This window comes from Nipponia nippon, unplaced genomic scaffold (genome assembly GCF_047370975.1).
Source record: "Nipponia nippon isolate SJK-2023a ecotype South Korea unplaced genomic scaffold, ASM4737097v1 scaffold_5, whole genome shotgun sequence".
Taxonomy (NCBI): Eukaryota; Metazoa; Chordata; class Aves; order Pelecaniformes; family Threskiornithidae; genus Nipponia; species Nipponia nippon.
This window is the reverse complement of record NW_028262369.1, coordinates 49,562,695-49,586,480: the sequence shown is the minus strand read 5'-3', so window position 1 is coordinate 49,586,480 and position 23,786 is coordinate 49,562,695. Positions and strand designations below refer to the sequence as shown.

The following is a 23,786-nucleotide window of genomic DNA, read 5'->3' as shown; positions in this document are numbered from 1 at the left end:
AGTTTTACACCTTCGGAGACAGCCTGCAAGATGGCACTTGGCTGCTGAAAGGCTGTGAAGGGAATGTTCAAACTTCTAAATAAACTGCACACATTACTGAAAATACAACATGGATGAGAAATACCCCATAGCAGGGTCACCAACTCCTTCAGTCCTTTCCTTAGGAAGAAGGTTCTTTATATCAGCAATATATCCTGCAGGGTTTAGAGAGTAAAGCAAGGAAGAGATGAAATCCTAATTTCAATGCTTGAGAAGTACAACATGTGACTGCTTTTAGCAAATCTAATTGAAGATAAGGATCTATATGGAAGATAGTGCAAATGTTGATGTAGGATATAAGTTAAAGGTACAACCATTTAAAAACATTTTGATAAACATTCACAAAGTAAGCACTTGCCAGCACCTGATGCAGTTCCTGTACCTGACCTGAACAGGAGCTATTCAGCTGTGGCTCACGACTGGGAGTTGACACCACATTGCAGGAATCAACAGGAATGGAAGGCTACAGGCCTAGGTCTTTCCTCCATGAAAATTCACATCTGATTTTCATCAGGGTATCCAAGCAAAAAAGCCTGTGGATATGACTAGTCTTGCCATTCAGTGTGGACTTTTAGCACATGCAGACATCACATGTGGGCAGCTTAGCTAGAGATAAGCTAAGTCACAGTAACAGCCTTCCCTGTGCTCCCACCAGGACCTATGGCCATGTATTAAGTTACTGAAGCCCACATCACTGCAGTTTCCGCCAACTCAAGACACAACAGCTTGATTATGCATGCCTATACTTGCCAACAACAGACACTGCTTAATTGAAGCCAATGCAGAGCAGCCTACAAGGCCCTGGCTCCACATACTTAGCTCACAAACTATCACAATGACCTGCCATGGCAAAAAGAAGAAACGCAGCTACAGTTTTAGGCTGTAAATCCAGGCAAGAGGAAAGATGTTCCACCAAGGACAGAGACAGACAGACAGTCACCCCATAAAACTGGTTTTGTTTGACATGCCAAACCTCAGTGCTTCCTGGGAAGAAGCTTCAATCAGATCTCTGTTGAGAGGAGATGTGAGCGCACACGCCGGGAACAGCACACACACAGAAACGCCTTGTCTTAGTGAAAACGAAGATTGTGCAACGGCAGCTCTGCTACATTTTTATAGCGAGGTTAAAGGATTCTGCACTGGAGAAAACTTCCTCGGGAAGGAAAAAAACCACCACACATTTTGGCTAGCTCCAGCATTCCTAACTATTAATCTTTCTAAAGCTACACACAGAGAGGATTTGGGAACTCTGATGAAGATATTAACAAAAAATTGGCTTTTGCACTTAAAGTTTGTACCATTATCTAGTTATAGCTGGGAAAGGTTAAAAAGTAGTCTCTTCCCCAAAGGGTAAGAAAAACACTGTGGATATCTGTAAGATATTTAGCCATCACTATTAAGTTTGTGTCTTAAAGTAATTAGTCTCTAGAAGGTGATTAAAATTTGATAAATGACCATAGATCCTTGAAGATGTCTTTCAGCTGGTCTTTCTCCCTTGCAGCTCAGACACTAAGCTGTCATCACATTAGCCAAAGGTGAGGGATTTTTTGTTTGCTACAATCATAAAACTTTCACTCTATATTAAGAGTTATCAGAACCAGGAGCCTTGAATACAGATTTTAATAACAGATGAAAATTTCAAATCTATGCCTAATGCCCATCTGCTTCTGAAAGACAGTAAGATGATTCAAAGCTGGTAATCTAATCACAAAAGTCTTTTCCTAGCCAATGAAAAAACACCTGGATACAAGCTGTCAAAACAACCTCCTCAGCCATGTATTTTCTGCTGAATGGAAAACATACCTTACGGTCTGTTTGCATTCTGCTCCAAACCTTTGAGGAAAACAAGAGATGCTGTTTATGTATTTTATCACTGCTTCTGTGTACATTATATTCTGAAATAATTCTATTTATAGACATCATACACAACAGTACAACTCCACTAAGAGTAGTTCAGAAATAAGTTCAGTAAACTAAACCTGCAAAAAACACAAGCTAGATTACCAGAAACAAAGCATTTCTATTTCTAGCAATGCCTTGCGTCCCTAAAGTGAGGGTGGCAGTATTAGAAAAACGCCAACTTTCCAGGTCTTCACTTATGTGCTGCTTCTCCTTTATGCTGACAAGTACCAGAAACAACAATTATCCCTGCTTGCTTCAGTGTATGTCCAGAATAGCAAGCATGCAAGTAAATCTACAAATTGAATTTAAGGCTAGATACTTTTACAATTCCCTTCAAAGTTGTTCTGTACTTCACGATGCAGGAATTGATCATGCAAGGTAGCGTTCTCAACTCTTGACAGTAGTCAGTACTCTAGGTTTCAAAGGAAAGTCCAAGAAACCCTGTGAAGGGAAGGCAACGTCTTTGAAAAATGCAGCCCCTAGGACACTCCACCTAATTTGCTGGATATATAGATGTTCGTACTGCTAATGCTATTACTTCATGTTTCCCTTTTAGAAAATTACGGGGGGGGAAAAACCCTGTGTGCCAACCCAGTGAGCATAGGTGCCTATAAATACCTTAACTTTTTTAAACTCCTGTTTTACTCTTGACTTAAAAAAAAGACTTCCCTACCCACCTAAGGCTGTGCAGCAGGTCTAGGTATGTAGGTCCAGTGTCTCCTGGGACAGGAACTCCACAGGAGATGGCTGCAATATCCCTGCTGGGTTATGGGAAAGACAACCGCTTCATCGATTGCACGTCTGGATACGGCTGCTGCTCCAATTCCCCCGAATTTTCCTAAATCTAACATGGTGGAACTGCAATGGCAGAGGCTGCCCCAGACCTCTGCTAGAACTAGCATCCTACAACAGAGCACATGGTTTTCACTATCTGCTTAATGCAGTATAACTGGTATAACAATCTGATATATGGCAGCTAGTGTGGGCTGAGCTCCCTTGCACAAGTATTATTAAATATTGCTTACAGTGAAAATCTTCAAGGCGACTTGAGTTTGGTCGCAGTCCTTGAAAACCTCTCCTCATAGACCCATTTCTTTGGCTCCAGAAAATGAGGCTGGTGACCAGAAAGCACTTAAGCCCTGGTAATGCACTGGGGGCACCAACACTAGTTCAACACTAGCTCAGCTTCTCAGTGACATGCAGGCACTAAAAAGGTGAGTCTTTCTGGCTGACTTGTTAGGCTCTCCTGGAGGCAAGGGCAAGTCCTGACCCAGTCTGAACACATTGCAAGGATAGGAAATAGCCTCAGAGAAATTAAAGAGGTAACATATCCTAAGTCTTCCTCATAGGAATGCAGAAAGGAGAAGAAAGGATTAGATTATTCAAAGCTGAGTAGCAAGAAGTCAGCTCATGGTTGTCACCTACCTCAAATTTCACAGGGTGGTCTTAAATGATGGAAAAGACTCCTTCAGAACTCACCCCATGGCTTAGCAAACAACTATTTCTATTACAGAATTAAAAAGCCTAATATAAAAGCCCAAGACCAGAAGATACAAGCACAACAAATAAATGTATAACAAAAAAGTATAACAAATGAAAAGACAAAAAAATATTCATCTCCTCATTATTAGGCCATCTCTCTTTGAACTCACAAAAAATGTTACTATTAACTGACTTGCTACTTGTCTATGCAAATCATAACTCAGCTTTCCTTAAAAAAGTTTCTGAAAACATATTCAAATATTAATAATAGAAAAATGAACCATTTTTGTAACAAAAATCTCGATTTATTAAAAGCTGGAACTGGTTAAAAATAAATCCTTGACATAAGGTTCTTGTTAGCTTTAAAACTGTAAGCATAAAAATACCCTAGAATTATGTTTTGGTATGGATGAAATGTACACTATATAACACATAAAAAGAGCCTTGACTTGCTGCTATTATTTTTAATTAGGCTCTCTAGCACGTATGGTTTTACCTTCCAACACCAATTCAAATTTGGGAAAAGGGAGGGTCTGACTCTCCAAACTCATGGGACTGGCAATTCCATGGCTCATGCCTTGGAGCACTAATGCATTTTACATTAGCTCTAAGCATCAGGAAATCCTGGCTTCTGGTGCCAAGAAGTTCAAAACGATAATGACACACATCTGAAAACTAGGATTCGCCGTTTGACTGCCAGTATCTATTGTATCAAACAATTCAGCCCTGCTCTGTTACAAATAGGACAGAACATTTGCAGCAGTCCACACTGTTTCCAATTAGACTCTGTGTCTGGACTGCAGATAAATCCATGGAGCAATCATATAGAAAAAAGTCTTCCTAGAAAACAGAATTCTAACGAGAAATCTGAATATTCACAGAGGCTATCATCAATGGGCAATTACCAAGTTTGTCGTTAGCCAAACTACATTTTTTCTCTGTTTTCTTTCTTGAGGTGAGCCTCCAGAACGCCTTGAGATATTACAAGAAAATTCTACAAATACTTAATTTAACTAGGTGTACACCAGATGTATTTTGCTACGCATTTTAGCTGGAATATGATCAGATTAAAAAGCAGCTTACTAACGTAGCTCCCTGATAAGGGATTGAAATTTGAGGTCAAGTGATCTACTTTAACTTTTACCCAAGGACGCTCAAAATTTCTTTTTCCCCAGCTGAAAGCTTTCTGGCAAAACAAGAGCATCTTAACTGGGGCTATATCTAAGTTTATTGGAAACAAAGGAGCCTGCCAGCTTCACTTTACACACATTTCTCCCAACCTCCGGGGGGGGGCATGAAGACTGTTGGGACCACATACCCATACAATGTTCTGGTTAATAAAGAAATCTGTCATCTCCTGGACTGTGTGTCTATTTTAAAAGTTGAAAATGGTAAGTCACATAGTAAGACTCCAAGAGTAGCACACAGCTCATACTGCCCTTAGTTTCTCTATCATCTGCATGCTCTGAAACAAAGGTTGTGCATTTGGAAGTGATCAGCACCAATATCCCCTTCCCAAACACAGGCTCCACGCAAAGGGTTACGCACTAGTCTGAACTTGATCCTTACTGAGTATAAACACTTCCTTTTTTCAGGAGGATCCATCTCTTAAGTCCTACTTTTTTCCCTGATCTGAGCATTTCAGTTATTTTAATTTGGTCTTAAAAACATTACCACCATTCCACCCTTGCTGAACATTCAGCTTTCTGGTGCATCACAGGTAGAATAAACAAACAAGTGTAATTGTTAAAGGGCAGTGGACAGTTACAAGAAGCCAAAGTAAGGGAGAAAAATCTTTTTTGCTTCAGCTGTACAAACTGTGAATTAGTCATATTTTACAAATGGTGACTAAAGTTGTAAGTGGTGAAAATAACATTCTTCCTTTGGAAAGAAACAACTTAAACCACAGGGCTGGGCATGTCCAGATAGCGTCCTGTTAAAGTGAGTTCAGTACCTTGACTGTAAAGTGTTTGAAATATTTCCTGTTAATGAGTGCACATAATTCATGCTCTATAAAAGGCACTTCCTAAATGCTACAGGATCTATGAAGATTTCATTCTTTGAAATGAGTCTTTTCTATTTTGAACTCGTGGGAGAAGTCTACTCAGAAATTCAAACTGGAACAGCTTGCTAACATTCAGAGAAGGAGAGATCATTGACCAGAGGGGGAATTCAGAGAAACATCTCCCAAAAGTCAAGCCAAAGTCTTTTGCTCATCTAGCAAATTTTCAAAGTAAGTACCATCAGTAATCTAACTGAGAGTACCTTGGGAAGACTTAGGTTAAGGGAAAATAACAAAAAAAAAACCACAAACCCACAGAAATAGCTTTGGCAGCTGAGAAACTTATTTTTAACAATTTAAGAATATTGGAAACAAAAGTCTTCTAGGGATTCAGCATCCTAAGCCTCTCTTCAGATATTTCCCAACAACAATGTCTGAATAGTATTTGAGTAATTGTTATAACATGTAGTTAGTTGTGTGTTCTAGTTTTACTTTTCTGTTCTACAGCTTTCAGAAAGCTATGATGTTATTACAACACGTATGTTAATATGTTAAAAGAAACATGTAATTCAGAAGACAGACTAGAACTGCTTTTTCAGGGTAAACCATTCCCACTGCTATGAAGGCAAAAATTGTTGAACATCACAAATGAAGCCCTATAAAGGAACTTGAATAGCTATTGTTGGACTATATGCATTCTTTACAAACAGTAGTTTACCTGCTAGAGAAGGGATGCTGCCCAACAAGGTCTCCATTCTGAAGATGGTAATCACTGAAGAAATCTGGACTCACCGCTCCATCAGGAGCTATTAGGCCATCTACAAAAAAAACAACAAAGATACAGCGACTGTATGAAGGAGCATGACTTCAGGGCAAGTGGGCAACACAACCTGTGCTGGTTTGTCTTAGGACTTCATTAGCAACTTGCAGTATTTCTGGAAGGAATGTCAAGCAACAATAATACTGAAAAACAGCAACTTCATTTACAAAAAAGCCTTACTGGGACTCCAAGTAGCTCAGCCTACTGCCCTGAAAAAAGCTGTACCTAAGAAATATTCTTTTACCCCTTCTCCCTCAGGCCTGTAAAGGTTCTATCAAGACCCATCTTGTCTCCCCCATCATGGAAGTGAGCCCAGAGAAAAAGTAATGAGAAGGGTCAAACATTAATTTGGGCCAGCAGCATAAAAGTAGAAAAACAGCAAAGGTCTTAATTGTTCAGCCTCTACCCTTCATCACTGTATCTCTTAAAACTGGTTAAGAAAAATATGCAAACAACTTCAAACCTATTTCTTTCATCTCCCTCATATTTTAACATCTTCTATTTCCTAAAAGGGTGGTCTTTTCACATGATATTCTCTCAAGAACATAGGTTACAGTTTTCTTTTGGTTCCTTTATATTAAAACACTGGCATATGAAGATGCAGACATTTGTAAAGCCAGTAGTATTCCTTAAAGGCTTCACAGTCTCTGCTTGCTTTATAAGGAAGAGAAGAAAATCAGGGGCTAACATTTTCCCTCTGTTACATCAGTGTAAATCCAGAGTGTCTTTGAAGTAAAGTCAGTGAACTGACCCCAGCTGACTGAGAGCCCAGCTTAACTCTTTCCTGTTTCCATTCACAAAACACATTTCTTGTTAATATTGAGGGCACAGTTCTTACTTGGTAATTAGTATTAGGCTCTAGTCAGATAAAACGAGCTACTTCATTAAAACAGACCCTACATCAGTTTGTCTCCATTACTGTATGAAAACGATCCCAGACTTGCAGTGCAGAAAGCATCCCAATAAAAACAGGGCAGAAACAGGTACATTCAGACTGATAATTTAATACTTTAACAGAGGAGAGGGAGAGATTCCTAATGACTAGGAAGTTACAAATGCCATTCCACTTTAAAGAAAGAGAGATAAGATCCAGGGAGTCACAGGCCACTTAGCTTAACCTCTGTGGTTTCAAAACTACTAAAACTGCCTGTGCAGGAAGCAGTGGAAAGTTACTTACAGACACAAGGGCTTAGAGATGATGACTCAGGCATTCAAACAAATCTCCCTGTGCTTTATGAATTTACCTGATGTTTTTTGAAGATAATATAGTGACAAATGATAAAAGGAATAGAATTGACACATCTAGATTTCTAACAGACGTTTGATGAGGTGCTACAGAGATTCATTTATAAGATAATACGTCATGGGAAAGTGACTGAATACAACACAACAGACTGTAAATGAAAAATGCTAGCCGTGATCAGACTACAGTTTAGCAGCAGAAGATAGCTGTACATGGCTATATTCTAATTGTATACATGTGTATACAGTATGTGAAAGAGTATTACTTGACAAGCAAGTAATCCGGCACAGATCGATATTACTGTCTTTCAGCATGTTCAGCAAGACATGAGTGCTCTGTGATATCATATGAATGTAAAATAACCAAAGAAGAGGAAGAGAAGTTGAAATGGCTATTATTAACACTTGTGCCGAGTTTTCCTATCTCACCACCTATTCTGTATTTTTCACAGAAAAGAAACGAGGGGGAACATTAGCACTTTTATACTTCAGATCAAAACCAACCAATTTAAGTGACTAGGTATTTTAAACAGTCAGGTTTGGTTAAAACTTATTTGAAAGCAGAGAGACCTTTGTATTAATAAAGCAAGCACTACATTTTAACTCTGAGACTAGAGCTACCACTACTTGAAGTGTCTTCAATCAAGAGTGCTAACGTTCAAACCATAACACTCAGAGTTATGGCTCACCTGAATTTATAGGAAAATGAAAGCACATGGATAGCATTAGCTGCATATAATATGATTACGCAGTTAAAGGACATCTGTTGTTATGTACATTTCAACATAAATTAGGGTTATGTACTTTCAGAGCAAGAGAGACACCAAGCTCATGAAGGTAACTTCAGAGATTCTACCAAGTTTTTCATGTAGGTTTAAATTACTATGCAAGAGAGATGTTGGTATATCATTGCAATAAGGAACTCATCTTGCCGTCAGTGAACTCAAGAACTATTATGGCTGAGGGGGGACTCGTACTGAGCGTCAGCCATCAGTGCAGGTCATTTCTAAAATTATCAAATTGAAATACAAGCATTTAATTTCTGACTGCACAAAGATCTGTATTTTTGTTATTTTTTGACTAAGTAACATTCTGTCCTTTGGAAACCCAAATGCCTACTCCAATTGGTACAATAATCCATAGCCTTTTCAAAGAATATTATGTCCCCTCTGGCCACATCTCAAAAGTATAAATCTAGCAGACTTCAGAAGCACACCGTTACTGGCACTTGTTGGAAGGAACCCGAGAAGTGAATCTGTATTTTGAATCACCTACTCTTATACCTTTAAAAACAAAAGCACTTTTCAAACATCTGCAGAACATATCATTGGAAATCTGCCTCTCCTTCCCAGTCAAATATCAATTCCAACACAAAAATCTTTGTTCAAATAACATTAAGCCTGTAACATAAATGATTAAAAGCCAGGAAATTCAGTGTTACTGGTGCCACTCCATCTCTAGCTCACACTATTGGGAAAAGTACCGTGGTACCGTACAACACATGACTCACACTGCTAACCTTGTAGGTCTAGGAGAGCAAGATAAAGCTACAGGACTCAAAAGGGAAAAACATACCACTAGAAAGGCAAGTTGCTACGGCTGACATATGTAACCAAAAGTAGAAGAAAGAATCCTTAATTTCTCATATCCTTTGAGAATAATTTTTGAAATGCTACTGAGATCTTGCACAACTATTTTCTCACAGCAACTACAAGTAAAGCTTATGGGTTTTAGTGCGTTTGTTTTTCTTATTACTACTCCCGCAAATTCATCCAGAGTCATAGTTTTGTGACTCATGCTTTATAGCAAAGGATTGGACACTTATGTGGAAAAAAATAAAACCACAGACTCAAACCCAGCAATTATATAAAAAAAAAAATATCCATGTGCACACAGTCATCCAGGAGTTTGAAAAGGATATTAAGCCACAAGTTTGAGAGCAGAAGCCAACTCCTAGTTATGAAAAGTTATGAAGACATTTATCCGGTGGACAAATTATTTCATGATTGTCTCCTGCAGAGTCTTCTGAACCTTCCTCCGAAACTGCTGGCAATATTGGACTAGATATACCAAGTGTCTTAATCCAATATGGCAGCTTCTATTTTCTTAGTAACTACAAAATCTTTACAGAAGGAGAGGGACAGAGCAGATTCCACTTGAGATCCCTCAGAACTGTGCCGTTATGCACTACTAATAAGATCAAGCAAAATGATGAGAAATGTCTTTTTTCTTTAGAAAAATATATTAGGGTTAATCTGAAATAAGAACATGACTCTTCTAAAGAATAATTTTGTTGTTTGTTTTTTTTTTTAAACTAACTTCTTCAAACTGTCAAGTAATAAAACTTTTGCATATGAGGAATGAAAAAAAAAAAAAGTATTTAGAGAAGAGATTTACATGCTTCCCTAGATATACAACAGCAAAAATCATACAAACAGATTAGCTGAAAGTCATGGAATGATTGCCTCTGCTAAAGAACCTACAAGTTTCATGTGGCTCAACTGAAATCTTTCATCAAGATCTGCAATAAAAATTCCATTACAGAACTAACACATGAAGCAGAACAAAATTCAGCATCAAATCCCATAGCTGTGAATTTAACAGGGATGAGAAAAGGTTTGTGCTTGCAAAACAAACAAGCTATGGACACAAGAAATAGGTGTGAAGAACAAGGCTGGGCCACCTTTATTCAAATCAGTCGTCATGGTCCATCAGCTCTTTGAGATAGGTCTACTCATATTTCTGAAGACCTGTAACACTTCATAAGGTCATGGATATACAGTACTGAATCTGTCATTAACATCCTAACAAGGACAAGGCCAGCCCTGGCTAGCATGCATCAGTGCTGCTCCCAGTGACACAAAAGGGTAACTGACTGTCCCGCTGGTTTGAGTCAGCGGATTCTCTCTACAGCCCCAAGTCAAGCTCACGTTCCAGACACGGAGGTAGAAATCCCAGTCCTGAATACTAATACATGCTGCCTTACCTGCATTGTAGTAGAGGTCAGGTCTTTCCAGAATATCCCCTTCATGGATGTAGGGCTCGATACGATCATCACCATAGAGATACTGCTCACTGTCATCCATCTGCCGACTCTCCACCATCTCCAGCCACTGAGAATTGTGCCATCGAAATTTCTCGCTCTGGATTTTTTTAGCCCATTCCTCATCATATTCCTATTAAAAATCACCACACAATATTTTAGGACTAAGTATAGACAAAGCTGTTTGGTTTAACAGAAAATGGCAGAGAAATTTAATGTCAGTGAAAGATGCATGTTTCAGAGGTCAGTGGCTTAAATCCTCTATTCAGATTGCAGAGTACTTTGAGCACACAAGGGAATGATTTTGCAAGCACCAGGCATTATTCTATTTCATGCAGCAGTACAATCTTCCCTTCATGGTTTGTAACTTTACACCATCCAGAAAAAATTCCTGCTTTGAGCAGGGAAGTTCCATCATCACAGTCTCCTCATTTCGTTTATCAAGAAGAGCCAATTACTGCCAATTTTCAGGAGGATTTAAGTAATTAATTACTAACACTGGCTAAATACCCTGTACGTCCTCTTTAGATGAGCATTCACTAGGACAACTAGTTACTAGAAAAAACAAAAAAGGTTGTGATGAAACCAATAACTCTTTATTTTGTTTCATGAGCTCCAATAAGACAGCATTTAATTTTCAACTTGTCAAATTTTATAATGGCTTTTAAGTTTAATATTGAATACCCACAAAAACAGTACACAACATTTGTAATAAAGCGGATATGGGAATCCGAGATACAAAACTAAAATCTGAGAGGAACTTCTCCAGAAAGCTGAGGAAAACAGGATATAGGTTCTGGCCACTATAGAAACAAAACGTAGGCATGAAATTTCAATCTGGATTACAGCCTAATTGCACTCAAGTGATGTGATATTCAATATAAAGGAGCATCAGAAGGAAGTGACATAGCCTATGGTCACTGCAATCAGCTGTTTAGAAGGCTCTTCTAAACAGACCAGACTATGTGGGCAGTTGGTTACCACAGGGGAAACACAGACCTGTGCATAATGCTCAGTCTCTCAATATCACTGGAAAGATAGGGCACACCTAACTATAGGAAACTCATCAACATATGAAATCTGCAGATGTTATCAATTTGGGAAGATTCACAAATAATGCACCATGCTTAGTACATTTTTAATCAAGGGACTATGAAGAATAACATTCATAACCAAAGTGTTTCTACTTGTGGAAAGAAATATACTTATGAAACAGGTCCCGCTTCACTGTCTTCTAACCTAACTACAAAGGAGAGAAAAATTGAATTATCATTTCTTAACTGTCACGTTGGTTAACACATGATCTAGACAGACTTCCCTTGGAGATCTAGCTGGATTAGTTTAAGGTTTTTAAAATCTGTTTTACTTAGCCCTGAAGGGGATGAAGAGTGTTCACACAATTAGTGACAATGCCTTAGCTGCAGAAGTGGTAATTTCTTAAACAGCTCCGGCTAGACAAGCAAAAATAGATCTGTCTGTAACGGGAGGTCAAAAAATAGCAGTGAAGACAGAGTAAGTTGGCTTAGTAGCTCAGGCTAAACTTCTAAAACCCCTATAAACTGAACTTGAGCTTTTAAACTGACTTAATATTCAACCTACCTTGTCTTCACTGCTATTAACCTGACAGAGGTAACACACTCTCTACCCTGTGCCTTTTCCACCCTTCTGACTGGTTGATAACACAAAAACCAGCTGGCCCTGTCATTCTGGCAGAGGCTTCTCTAATGAATATTTAGAGCATCCAAAATTTCATGGGGAATCGTGTCGCATTGTACAACCACAAACCCTTATTCTATGGCAGTGGGGTTTTAAACTTCATTTTACTTGGAGAAACGGCAAGTTTGTTTCTCTTGGCTTAAAGCAGAATGTAAACTCCCTTTTGATGGGATATCCATGCAAGTACTTGCAGATTTGGGGCTCTGATCAGTCTGTGGCATTATTCTAAATTTCTCTAGTTCCACCTCCGATCAACACTAATTACTAGACCTTTCTAATTCCCCTCTGCACCATCCTGGCACACAAGCGGTCCTGTTCTAAACCTTGCCTCCTGCATAACTTCCATATGCAGAGCAGGTATAACCTGTGGGATATATAGGTATTCTCAGTGCCCAGTGGCCTCAAGCAAAATTCCAGGTTTCTGTCAGCCATACAGCAATGCAGCAACCTTAGGGAGGGAGAAAGAAAAAAACAAAACAAAAGACCCAAAACACCAAAAAACAAACACACACCTATGCCTCATACTGTTTGGAAAAAGAACATCTCATGCTATTTCTGCCTCTTGATCTTTTCCCTCGCTTCCACTCTCAATTAAAAGGAAAGGCTAGAAACAACAGTGCAAAACAAGAGCTTCCTTGGAAAAAGAAAGCTCATCACTGAGATTCTGAAATTTATAAAATGACCCATAAAAAAAAAATGAAAGGGCATGATTTTCAGTGATGACATCTGACCAGCGTCTTGGAAACGTCTCCTTCACTGCATCTGCCAGAGCTAAACTGTGGGCTATCTATTATGTCAGCCTCCAGCAGCTGTGAATTACTTACAAGCTTTAGAGAAACACCTTGTAACTGCCAGAAATCATACTGCCGTCTTAAGAAAACTATTCCCAGAAATTATGATTGCAAAGAAGTGGGGGAAAATAAACAAATTTAACAAAGAGCAAATTAGACTAATCTGTGGGAAAGCTGAATCCCTTTTACATTACCTTGTTTACCTTTAAAAGTTCTCAAAAGCAGAAAGGCCAGCAGCTAAATTACCTAATTCACATATACCATAAACGCACTTTGAAAACATTTTAATCTTCCCAAAGTTACAACCCCAAATGAATCCCACTTGCTCGACATCGCTGTTCCACTCCACACCACTGTCTGAACATGCTGAACGTCTGTCAGAAACAGACATGAACTTCTTACATCCTTCTAAGAAAAAAAAAAAATCAGTTAACATTTCTCAGATCCTAATTGATTTTTTCTTTAGACAATGCCAACAGGGCAGAATATTCCTATGCATTCTACATTTCCCATCCTATATTAAGAGGCTTAAAACTCCCAGGTATTTTACCTCAATCATTCATCTAAACTTTGCAAAACAGGATTAGCAACTGAATGTCAAATTAGCAGCTGCAAGATAGAGCATATCTACACGTTACCTAAAAATCACAAGTTACCTGTTCCAGCAGTTTGGCTACTTTGTTACATTTGTATCTCGCATTTCCATATGAATGAGCAACATAAACAAAGAAATGACCGCACCAGAATCAGATCAATGATCAGTTTTGTCAAGAGTTTTATTCTGGCAGCAATCCTAGAAAAGGATGATTTGCAATAATCTAGAATGATTTACGTAACCTCAGCACACAAAAGTTCATTTAAGTACTGCTAGATCAGGAATATGTCTGTAGATTTTCCACAGAGATGTGCAGAAACACCACTGGGTAAATGATTAATGGAATACCATCAGAATGGAAGAAAAGCTGTAAATGCAGAACTACAGCCAAAAGGCACAAAGAAACCAAATTAAAGAAGTTTAGAGCAAAACAATTCCCTAAAACACAGCAAGTCTTCCAGTAATTATATTTTGAGCTATTAAAAACCTTTTTTTTTAATTTTGTGTGGTTTTTTTGGTTTTGGTTTTTAAACACATGAAGCACACCTTCTTTACTAAGGAATTCCTGCAAAAATGAAACCAGAAAACTAAACATCATGGAAATACAAATGCAGCTTTGTGCCTTCCAGTTCTTTTAAATGTTAGGCTACTAGAAAAGCGGTGGGTGGGGAAACGAGAAGAAGGTGGACAGAACATGCCTATTCCCCAACCCCCTGCTCCCCCCCCGCCCCCCCCCAGTATTGCATGTTCAGAAACATAAAAGGAGGAATCCTGAAGGTTGATTTTATTCTCTTTGGAGCTCCCTGACATCACCGTTTTTAACATTCGGTTTCCATAAATCCAAAAGTGTCATAGAAGATGTATGGTTTGACTCTGCGAGGAATGTGCCATCCTTTTTGAAGTTCTACTTCCAACTTTGTTTACTACTGAACCACTGAAATATTATGAAGCGTTAACTGGCCTATTATCGGAGCGTGTCTGTTCCCTATCAGGGGTCCCCTTTGTCACTGGCTTCCGTCACACCTTGTATCTGATTAACACACTATAGGATAACATAGAGCTACACAGATCTGCTTTGTGTTCTCTCACAGCTGATGAAAAACAGATTTTCCTTTTCACTTTAATGTGGTTGCCCTTTAATTGGGTCTGTAATAGGGTTCATTTGATGTGATTCCTCATACTAAACTAAAACTGCTATACAGTAAGTAGAATGCTCATTATGTTCAAGGCTGTAGTTGGTGATACGTTACATTCTTCATTATTTAACCATCCCTAAAACACACAGTTTACATGAAAGGTTAAATTAACCATTTATCAAGAAAAAAAACATTTATCTTGTCTAACTATCCAAAAGTTGGGCATGTCATTTGAACTATGTGCCTCTATAAACCAAGGAGAGAAACAGATGTTATGGGTCACCTACAGGTGTCTATGACACCTACCTTAGGGTAAGTACCACTGGAGGACAATTCATTCACAGGCCAAAAAAAAATCCTTCTACCACTTACACCTGTGCAACCCACAGTCACTTCTTCGCGATCAGGTTCATCACTAAATATATTCTGATGAGAAGCTAGTAGAAACCTGTGATATGAAACTAACAGCAAGGCAGAGAAAAAGAATAAACATTCATGACCCCTAAATTTAGGTGCCTACATAAAATATACACTATCCACAGGCTTCCTATATGGTCAATAGCTAAAGAAAGAAACTTCCCCCCCCCGCTTTGGAGGAATGTAAGGTATCTCATTAGCAAGCTGTTAAGAAAGTAACAGAGACCAGTGGTTTGGTTCACCTTCTGAGTCTTACAGCTCCAAAGAGCAAGCACCAATGCTAGAAGGAAATGTGTCCAAGATAGGCTTATATGAAGACAAAACCAATCAGGACACACCTGCCCTGTCTAATGCTGCCTGCGGTATGGTTATTCTTCTAGTCCAGGCATGGCCTTTCCTGCTGGGTGCGTGCTCTTTGCCACAACAAGCTACCAGCACCAAAGCAGACTGATTGCAAATTTAACAATGCAAAGTTGATCAGTGAAAACACATATCAACAGTTCAGCCTGCAGCCCCACACCCTAGCTGCTCTTCTGCCCACCTCTCTGTATTCATGACTGTTAGAGGATAACAGGGGAGCAAGAGACACCACAGAAAGGGGGAGTCTTGACAAGTGAAGGGAGAACCTTTTCTCCTGGAGTGACTACAGCACTCTTCATGGAAAGAGGACACCAAGCTGGAGTCAAAGGTTATCTATTTTCAGAGTATGCTGCCTATTCAAATAAAGCCCCCACCAAATCCCTGTGGTCTGCTCTTCCTCGATTCTACGAGAGCTGGCCAATATCTTCCACAGCTGGCCCCAAATTCCAGAGCACTGAGGGTTCACAGCACATTCCTGCTTCTTACGTGAAATTCCAGCATTCCCAACATGGAGGATTTGTGTCAGGGCACTTCGCTAACAGGGAAAGATGCAAGCCGTTCATTAACACAGCTTTCCATATAAGGCAAACGTTTGGCATTCATTACAAATACTTGGGGAATAGAACAAGAGCTGGAAAAACACCTTAGGCAAGAGGCCCTTCCTAAATCACATAGACAATACTGTAGCTATCTAGAAGACGTTTTGCTTCTGCAGGAAGCACAATAATCCACTCTTGATCATAAGGGAAACAAGATGGTGCAGCAGGCCTGGATTCAAAGCTGTAAAAACACTGAATAGGAAAATGGGAGGAAATGGGGGAGGGGGAAGGCTCAGCCTACACAGTCCAAGGATCTGGTTATGGTTAATTAAATATCCTTTGAATAAATGAGGAAAATCATTCAACTGCCATAAGACTGAGCTAGTAACAGAAAAAGGGTGAGAAACCTGCGAGATAAATAACCCACTCAGCTCTTGGTAATATTGTCCGAGGTGAACAGAGTAAAACCATCTTGAGTAAGTTGACATTTCTTTCCACAAGCTTTGAGTTGCAGGTGTCCAGGCTTCTGAGTCAGAGGGATAGGGAACTTCATTTGCTTGAGACTCCCACACCAGCTGTTGATTCTAGGCTTTCAGCTGAGCCGTGCGACCTGTCCTGCTTTAGGTATACAAGTACACTAAACTAGCTGCTTGGTGTCAAGACTCGGCACACGACACGAGACTGAAGCATTCCTAAACCATCAACGCAGACTTTCTTTTCGACGAAAGGCATATCTCGCGTCTACCAGCGCAAAGCTGAGACTCCCCAGTACATACTATGCTAAAGCAGCACATCTGTTTCAGTTCATCAATGGCAGAGTCCAGCCAAGCTATATTAAACAAATCATCACTAGTGTAACATTTCCATAATTTCTGTGACAATTACTTTACTACAGAAAGCATATCTCCCCTAAGGCTTATAAGGCATCTCATTTTCTTCAGTGTTATTTCAATCACACTTTATAGAGCTTATTGATGAGTGAAAGAAGCATTTCTCTCCCCGAGAAGAAATTACTCTCAAATCTCTTTTCTCCAACATCTAGTTTCTGATTTCCATCATCAGAGGAACCAATCCTGTCAGCATGTATGGAACAACAAGACTGAAAACTTAAGTTTTTCTTGATGTGGATTTAGCACAGATAAGAAGTTTCACCAATCTTAGAGACTCTGTTCAGACACCTCAGAACGCACTGATTGTGTAAAATTGCCACACAACCAAACATCTCAGTATTTACAGGCTGCTTTACCACATCCTCTGAGCTGAACAGCAAAACACCTATCAAGATCTGAGATTCTGATAACTTACCGTTTTGTATTTTCTCCCATCACCATCTAGAACATGTTGCTTTTTTTGCCTGTGATTTTTGGTAACGGGAGACAATGTGCAACCAGCTTACAACATTGCCAAGAAAGCAATCAATTAGTGGTTCTCTCTGTCTTTCAGAAAAGAGGGCATATTGTGCTTCCCGTTCCCCACAGGGGCGTAGTGTTAGTTACGGTTTATGCAACTTATAATCCAACAGCTAGATAATAAAGCTAAAAAGACCTTCTCAGTAAGGGAACTCTAACTTACCAGTGCACAACATTCCAAGCGTGGCACTGCTCCACAATCAAAGAAAAAAATAATTTACCACCACGCAAACTACTCTCAGTATGTGCTTTATATCTTCTCCCCTACCCCCAATAACAGCAGGACCACATCATTTCCTCTCTTTATTCTTCCTCAAGGCCCTAGAAGTCCTGTCCAGTGCTTCTTGCAAGTTGAGAAGCCGTTTCCATCCATTATCATAGCACTCCTCATTTACTCACAGCTAGCATAAAGATTACCTCTTCTCCAGAAGGAAAAAAAAGCCAAGTACATTTTACTCAGATGTTAATATTGAATATTAAGCTAGGTCTTAATGTATTTATTCTTCTAGATTCTGTAACATAAATGTTCCTTAATACTACTACTAACATAATTTTTCAGTAACTAGATACTACTATGTAGCACATTGTAAAGCTCCCCCATATGAACAAATCAACACCTAAGACACTCGGAAATTGCACTGGCCTCAAGATAACACAAGTGTTGGAAACACCCGGATTGTCTGGTCTGACCCAGAAGACAAAAAAAAAAAAAAAAAAAAAAAAAAATCTTTCTACTGTTTCCACTGGAGATGTCCTGTCCCTGGAAATAATTGATCTTGGTAAGCTGAACATAATGCCCATCATAAATAAGTACTAAGTGCAAATTCATCTTAGTTGAAATCTTGCCCTTAATGAACAGCAACGGCAACTCTTGACGTGGAGCACGATTTTCACTCCATACCTCCATGAAGCAAAACCAGAGCCAGATAAAAAGCAATTCCAACACAGAAAATGTTATTTCATTACTTTTTTTAGATGAATATTGAATCAGAAGGCATTACTAATGAGTATAACAGAAAAAGACAAAATAAGACTATAGTATTGTGCAGTGTAAGTTAGGTCTTACGCTATATTAAACCTTTCAGAGAACAAGCTGCAATATGTGTAATTCAACTAAAGAAGAAAATAAGTAGATGATAGGAAGAGCATTAAGATAGTCAAAGACGCTACTCTTGACTCATAGTTAAGTTCTCTTTGGCTATAAGATATAATTTCATGATAGTTAGTCTACATCCAAATAGATGTACAGTCTGTACAATCCTAAGACGCTATGAAATGCTGAAATTTCTTTTTGTCAATAGAAGTCAATCCAATTAAACAGGCCAGGAGGAATTTTAACAATGAAATGCAACTCATAATTGGAATCAGTTTCACAATGTCTTTACTTCAGTGAAGAACACCAAAGAAAATATTAATGCTTCTAGGGTCAAGGATCCCCAGAAACAGATTATACCTACTATATGAGCTGATAAAGCAATAGCACTTCATAATTTAGTATTCTTTCATTTTTCCAAGTTAGCATTTTAATACAAAACAACTGTCCCAAAAGTTTATTGTGATCAATGGATAGTTGGACAAACTAAGTCATGTAGCTAAAGGAAACTTGTCCAAGAGTTGAAGACTATATTAAAAAGTTCAATGTTATACTGACTGTTTCCCCAGCAGAAAATAACCAGCTTTAGGATTGCCACCCACATTTTCTTTTTGAGAAAAATATTGGCATCAGGCGATGTAGAAAAGCTGAATAAAAGCTGCTGGGTAACAAGAGCTGTTTGTTTGGAAAATTAAGAAATAATGAAAGCATAACATACTTATGTAATGTGATTAATTTATTTAAGTATAAAAGCAGTCTTTAAAAGTGTCTGTAGCATAAAGCTAACTGGTATGAATTTTCAAAGTCTATGTGCACTTTTTGGAAGTTTGGTACACAGCCTAGGTTAATGATTGTCATTGTCCCATGAAAATTCACCTTTTACCTATGTGATTAGAAAGTTGCACATGAAAAATATTCTCAGTTTGCAAGTTCTTGCTACTTAGTTATTTTAGAATTATCTCATGTAAAGAGGTTCTTGAAGGACAGATGATAAAAAAAATCAGACCTACCGCTATAATATCCAGAGTGTTGTCACAAACTTTGCGAATCTCAGCATTTTTATCATGCATCAGGTCTATAAGATATGCTGGAGCCTCTGGAAAGAAACTGTTAAGGATAACAGCTATTTTTTTTCACAGCCCTGGGATCTTCCAACTGCAAATTTCATTAAGAAACCTAGTCAGGAATTTTCCAAACCACGTGAAGTCCAGCAGCCTTCCCCCAACCACTTTTTTTTTTTAAAAAAAAATCACATTTTAAGATACCCAAATATTCTTCAAAATTGCTGAAGAAAAATTACATGCCCCTTAGAAAGAAAACACATTCTGACCTGCTACAGGAAATCCATGCACCTAACACGTTAGTCCGAAAGGCATAGATTCTGTGGAATGGTTTAATCTTTTGAGACTGCTACTTTCATAATCTTTAGGGAGTTTTCTTGTTTTAAAAAAAAAAAAAAAGGTTTCCAATGTACGTGTCTCAAAAATATTGAAGATATCTATTGTGCAAATGATAGCATTAATACTAGTCTCATTCAATTTGACTGAGAAAAGAATTGCTCAAATGTTGGTGCTTTATCATTACAGATATAAAGAGACAATTTTTTTTTTTGAAAGCTAACCACCTAGGAGTCCAAACGAGACAAAAAACAACACCCCAAATGGTTTCTCAGATATTCCACAGAGCTCAAAGGAAAAAGTACATTAAGAAGTAGTCCTTGTATTGTTAGCAAAGTAGGGATAGAAGATTAGTGATTATAAGGGCCACATTCAACCTATTCTATATGTTTCAATAAAATTTAACATTCAGTTAAGGCCCACAAAGACAGCTAGTGTCTCTTTCCACAGTTTTCAGATCATCTGAATAAACTCAACATTAGCAGTGACTGAAAGAATAAGTAGTAAAGACTGAAGAAGAGTTATAAGTACCATACAAAAAAATTGAATAGACCTGTGACATGAGGAAATCTGAAGAACAGATTCAGTCATCAACAGACAGGCAAAAAAAGGAGAAAAAGGAAAGCCAGGAACAGAAATCAAAGTCTCCATAGTGGGAAAAAGTTGGGAGACTTATGCCAAATATAAAATTCAAAAGAAAAATTAGGTGGATGAAAAATACAGAGCAGGCATTATTTATGTTGTCTAGACTGATATAAGAAAGAACACTATTGAAGTATTTTAATGCACGTAACTGCAGACTATGCAACATGTATGTATAATGGTGCAATGGAAGAAGTCTATGCTCTATGTAAGTTTTTCTACGGACTATGATTTTGACTATGATTTGCAAACAAATTCATACAGTAATTCAGATTGGATAGGAACTAAATGGGTCATCTGGTCCAGTGATCCCCCTCCTACTCCTTTCCCTGTTTCAAAGCAAACTAACTTTTAATCTCTACTATTAATGTCTACATGCCTACGCTGCTTTGATTTTTTTCTTCAGCTGAAATAAACCATTTACAAAGAAACCTCTGAGATCAGGAGGTTTATGCAAGAGAAATATAGATCAAACATCAGTGATGGCAAATTAAGTGCTGTAATTCTAGATGTTTAATCTTTAAAAGGATACGGGTTTCCTTGATAATGACATCTCTGGTGGCTTGGTGGAAAACCATCTGATAAAATACATAGATGATCTGGCAGACAAACTCATCATCTTCCTGCTGAGCTGCAAGGAAAAAAAAAAAAAACAAAAAACCACACACACACACAATTTCAGATCTCACAACTAGAAGCTCTTGATGCTTAGAGAAAGCCCAGCTCTTACATGCCAGCTAGACAGTTCAGTGGTAAGTGTGAGATTTCATCTCCTGACAACACAAAATGAGTATTTCCCCCCTGCTCCAGTCAAGCAGAAAGACCACAGATTGCAGCAAGAGTTGTGGAGGTGTGGGAAAAATCCAATCTGTTCGACCACTAGTCAGTATCTCTGTATCAGTAACGGAGTAACCGCCCCTCCTTTCACATACGAAATACCTATCCCGCCTTGCAAGAGAAAATGAACGGTGCATTCAGTTACAGTACAGCTACGGCGACTAAACTTCTCTGAAAAACAAGACCTAAAGTCAAACATGGCAATATACCATTTAGAAGCTCAATGAGTGCAGGAATGATTCCAGATTTAGCCAGCAGAGCAGCGCAAGAGTCATCCATAGAAACTGTTCCAATCATTATCACCACTTCTAAAACGAGGTCATCTTCTGCAGAACCTGGTAAGTCAGAAGGCAGAAAGTATTACCTCTTTGAAATTCTTAATCTTGTGGCAGTTGTATATTTAGCTGTAGATACGATTCTGTTGTTCAGTGTTACGTTTCCCCAAACAATCACAAATTATAAAGGTAAACAGACTCTACTCTGAAAGAAGTATTCTTCGAGAGACTCTACTTTGAAAGACTAACCAAACTTCGTACAGACCTGGTTTTAGTTTATCCTTGAGGTACGGAACCAGTTTGTACTCTTTCAGCACAAGTTCCCAGTCCAGATCTGGTAAAGTCAAGTTTGCAAGTGTTCCCAGGCATTCAATCACAAATTCTTCCTCTTCATCATTTGATATTTGAGCTGCTAAATCACCAACATAATCCTAAAGAAAACACAGCAACAAACATTACAGGTGAATAATCTGGGGTTCTGAAGAACTCACAACTTGGTCAAATCAAAACTAGTTCTCAAAAGAACACTAAGGAGACTTTTCTCCTGAAATGAGGGCTAATAAGGCAGTTTCACAATTGCAGCTGAAGAATGATCCAAGAAAACATTTCAGCATTCCTCCTCTCCATCCTTTCACTTTCAAGATACGTAGATCATTTGTTCAGATGTTCCAAAAGTAGCTACTACACACACAGTTTGAGAAAGCTGTTAGAAAAAATAAGGGAAAGAAGACAGCAAACACCATACTGCATTAGTGACACTAATGGAGTCCTCTTCCTAAAGATTTTGAGAAATAACTACAAGATTTTCAGAGGACATTAACAGGGGAGTCATGGATTCTACTTACTAATTCCATACTGCTCTAAGACAACTTGATATTCAATCTTCATTTTAACAGTACCTTTAAAATTTCCACAGTTAGGATGTTTTGTTTCCCCCCTTCTTTTGAAAGGGCAGCTTTACATTGTTAACTAAATATTAAGTATTCAAAATGTTAGAATATTACTTATACAAACCACTTGGCACAGTGAAAAAAAAAACCAAAAAACCCACACTTTATTCTGCCCTCTAGCTCTAAAAGCAGAGATTTAGGATAACTTAATTGTTATGATGTGCACCCCAGCAGTTGGGTTGTTTTTTTTTTTTTTTGTTTGCTTGGTTTTGTTTGTTTGTTTTGGAACAGAGACTTATTGGGTACAGCTTAAGATCTGTTTTCCCTGCAATGAGGGATCCAAACCCTGATCTACCAACCGAGATAGCCTTATAAAACAAAACATAAATCAAGCCATGACAGCCAAGGAAACTTAAACTGGACACCCTGTAAAGACAAAACACAGCAGCTCTCCAAAGCCAGTCTTTTCCAGTAGGAAGAATCAGAGACCACATTAGGTAATAGATAGTACTTACAATAAACAGGCTTTTAGTTGGCCCATCATGCTGTGAAATATTCCTGATCATCTTCATTAACAATGGGTCCTTAAATTTCAAGGCCCGCTTCATTAACATTTTCAAACCATTTCCTGAAAAGAAAAACACACCTTGGAAATCCTCCAAATAAAAAAATGAGGGAAGTACTGGCCCATCAAAAAAAAAAAAACAAACCCACAACACACAAAAAAACCACATCCATACCTTTAAACTTTTAAAAGTTTAAAAGGAAAAAGTGAAGAATCTAGACTGGAACTATTTCTTCCTCCAAGTTTAAGTTGAAAAGAAAAGACCTGCTCTGTATAAATTCTACAGGTTCTTCAAAACAACTACTATGACCATATGTATTGGTGGGACACTTAAAGTCAGATAAGTAACTAAATGCTTCAGGTATGCTTAGTTATTTATTCAGACCAAGAAATGTTCTAGATCTGAACCATTATCCTATCATCAGTGCAGTTAGTGGAGATGCAGCACAGCTGTTGGTACTAGCTCAGAGACTTCTCTCTCCACTCCATGGAATAAATGCACTGTTATGGTTTTACAAGATTATTTACCAGTCATGTAGACGATTACATGGGAATAGAATCATAGAATTGTTAAGGTTGGAAAAGACCCTTAAG

At 38.4% G+C, this 23,786-nt stretch overlaps 1 protein-coding gene across 2 annotated transcripts in view; it reads right to left on the bottom strand.

Annotated features, from left to right (window-relative positions):
* Window positions 1–23,786, bottom strand: part of KIFAP3 (kinesin associated protein 3) — a 74,923-nt gene that overhangs the window by 15,086 nt on the left and 36,051 nt on the right. For both annotated transcript variants that reach the window (XM_087733896.1, XM_087733895.1), the window contains exons 13-19: window positions 23,143–23,255; window positions 22,003–22,168; window positions 21,672–21,797; window positions 21,158–21,256; window positions 19,597–19,682; window positions 10,474–10,663; window positions 6,144–6,243 (exon numbers count right to left, since the gene is read on the bottom strand). In XM_087733896.1, coding sequence (XP_087590022.1) covers window positions 6,144–6,243; window positions 10,474–10,663; window positions 19,597–19,682; window positions 21,158–21,256; window positions 21,672–21,797; window positions 22,003–22,168; window positions 23,143–23,255 — 880 coding nt within the window. The remainder of the gene's footprint in view (window positions 1–6,143; window positions 6,244–10,473; window positions 10,664–19,596; window positions 19,683–21,157; window positions 21,257–21,671; window positions 21,798–22,002; window positions 22,169–23,142; window positions 23,256–23,786) is intronic.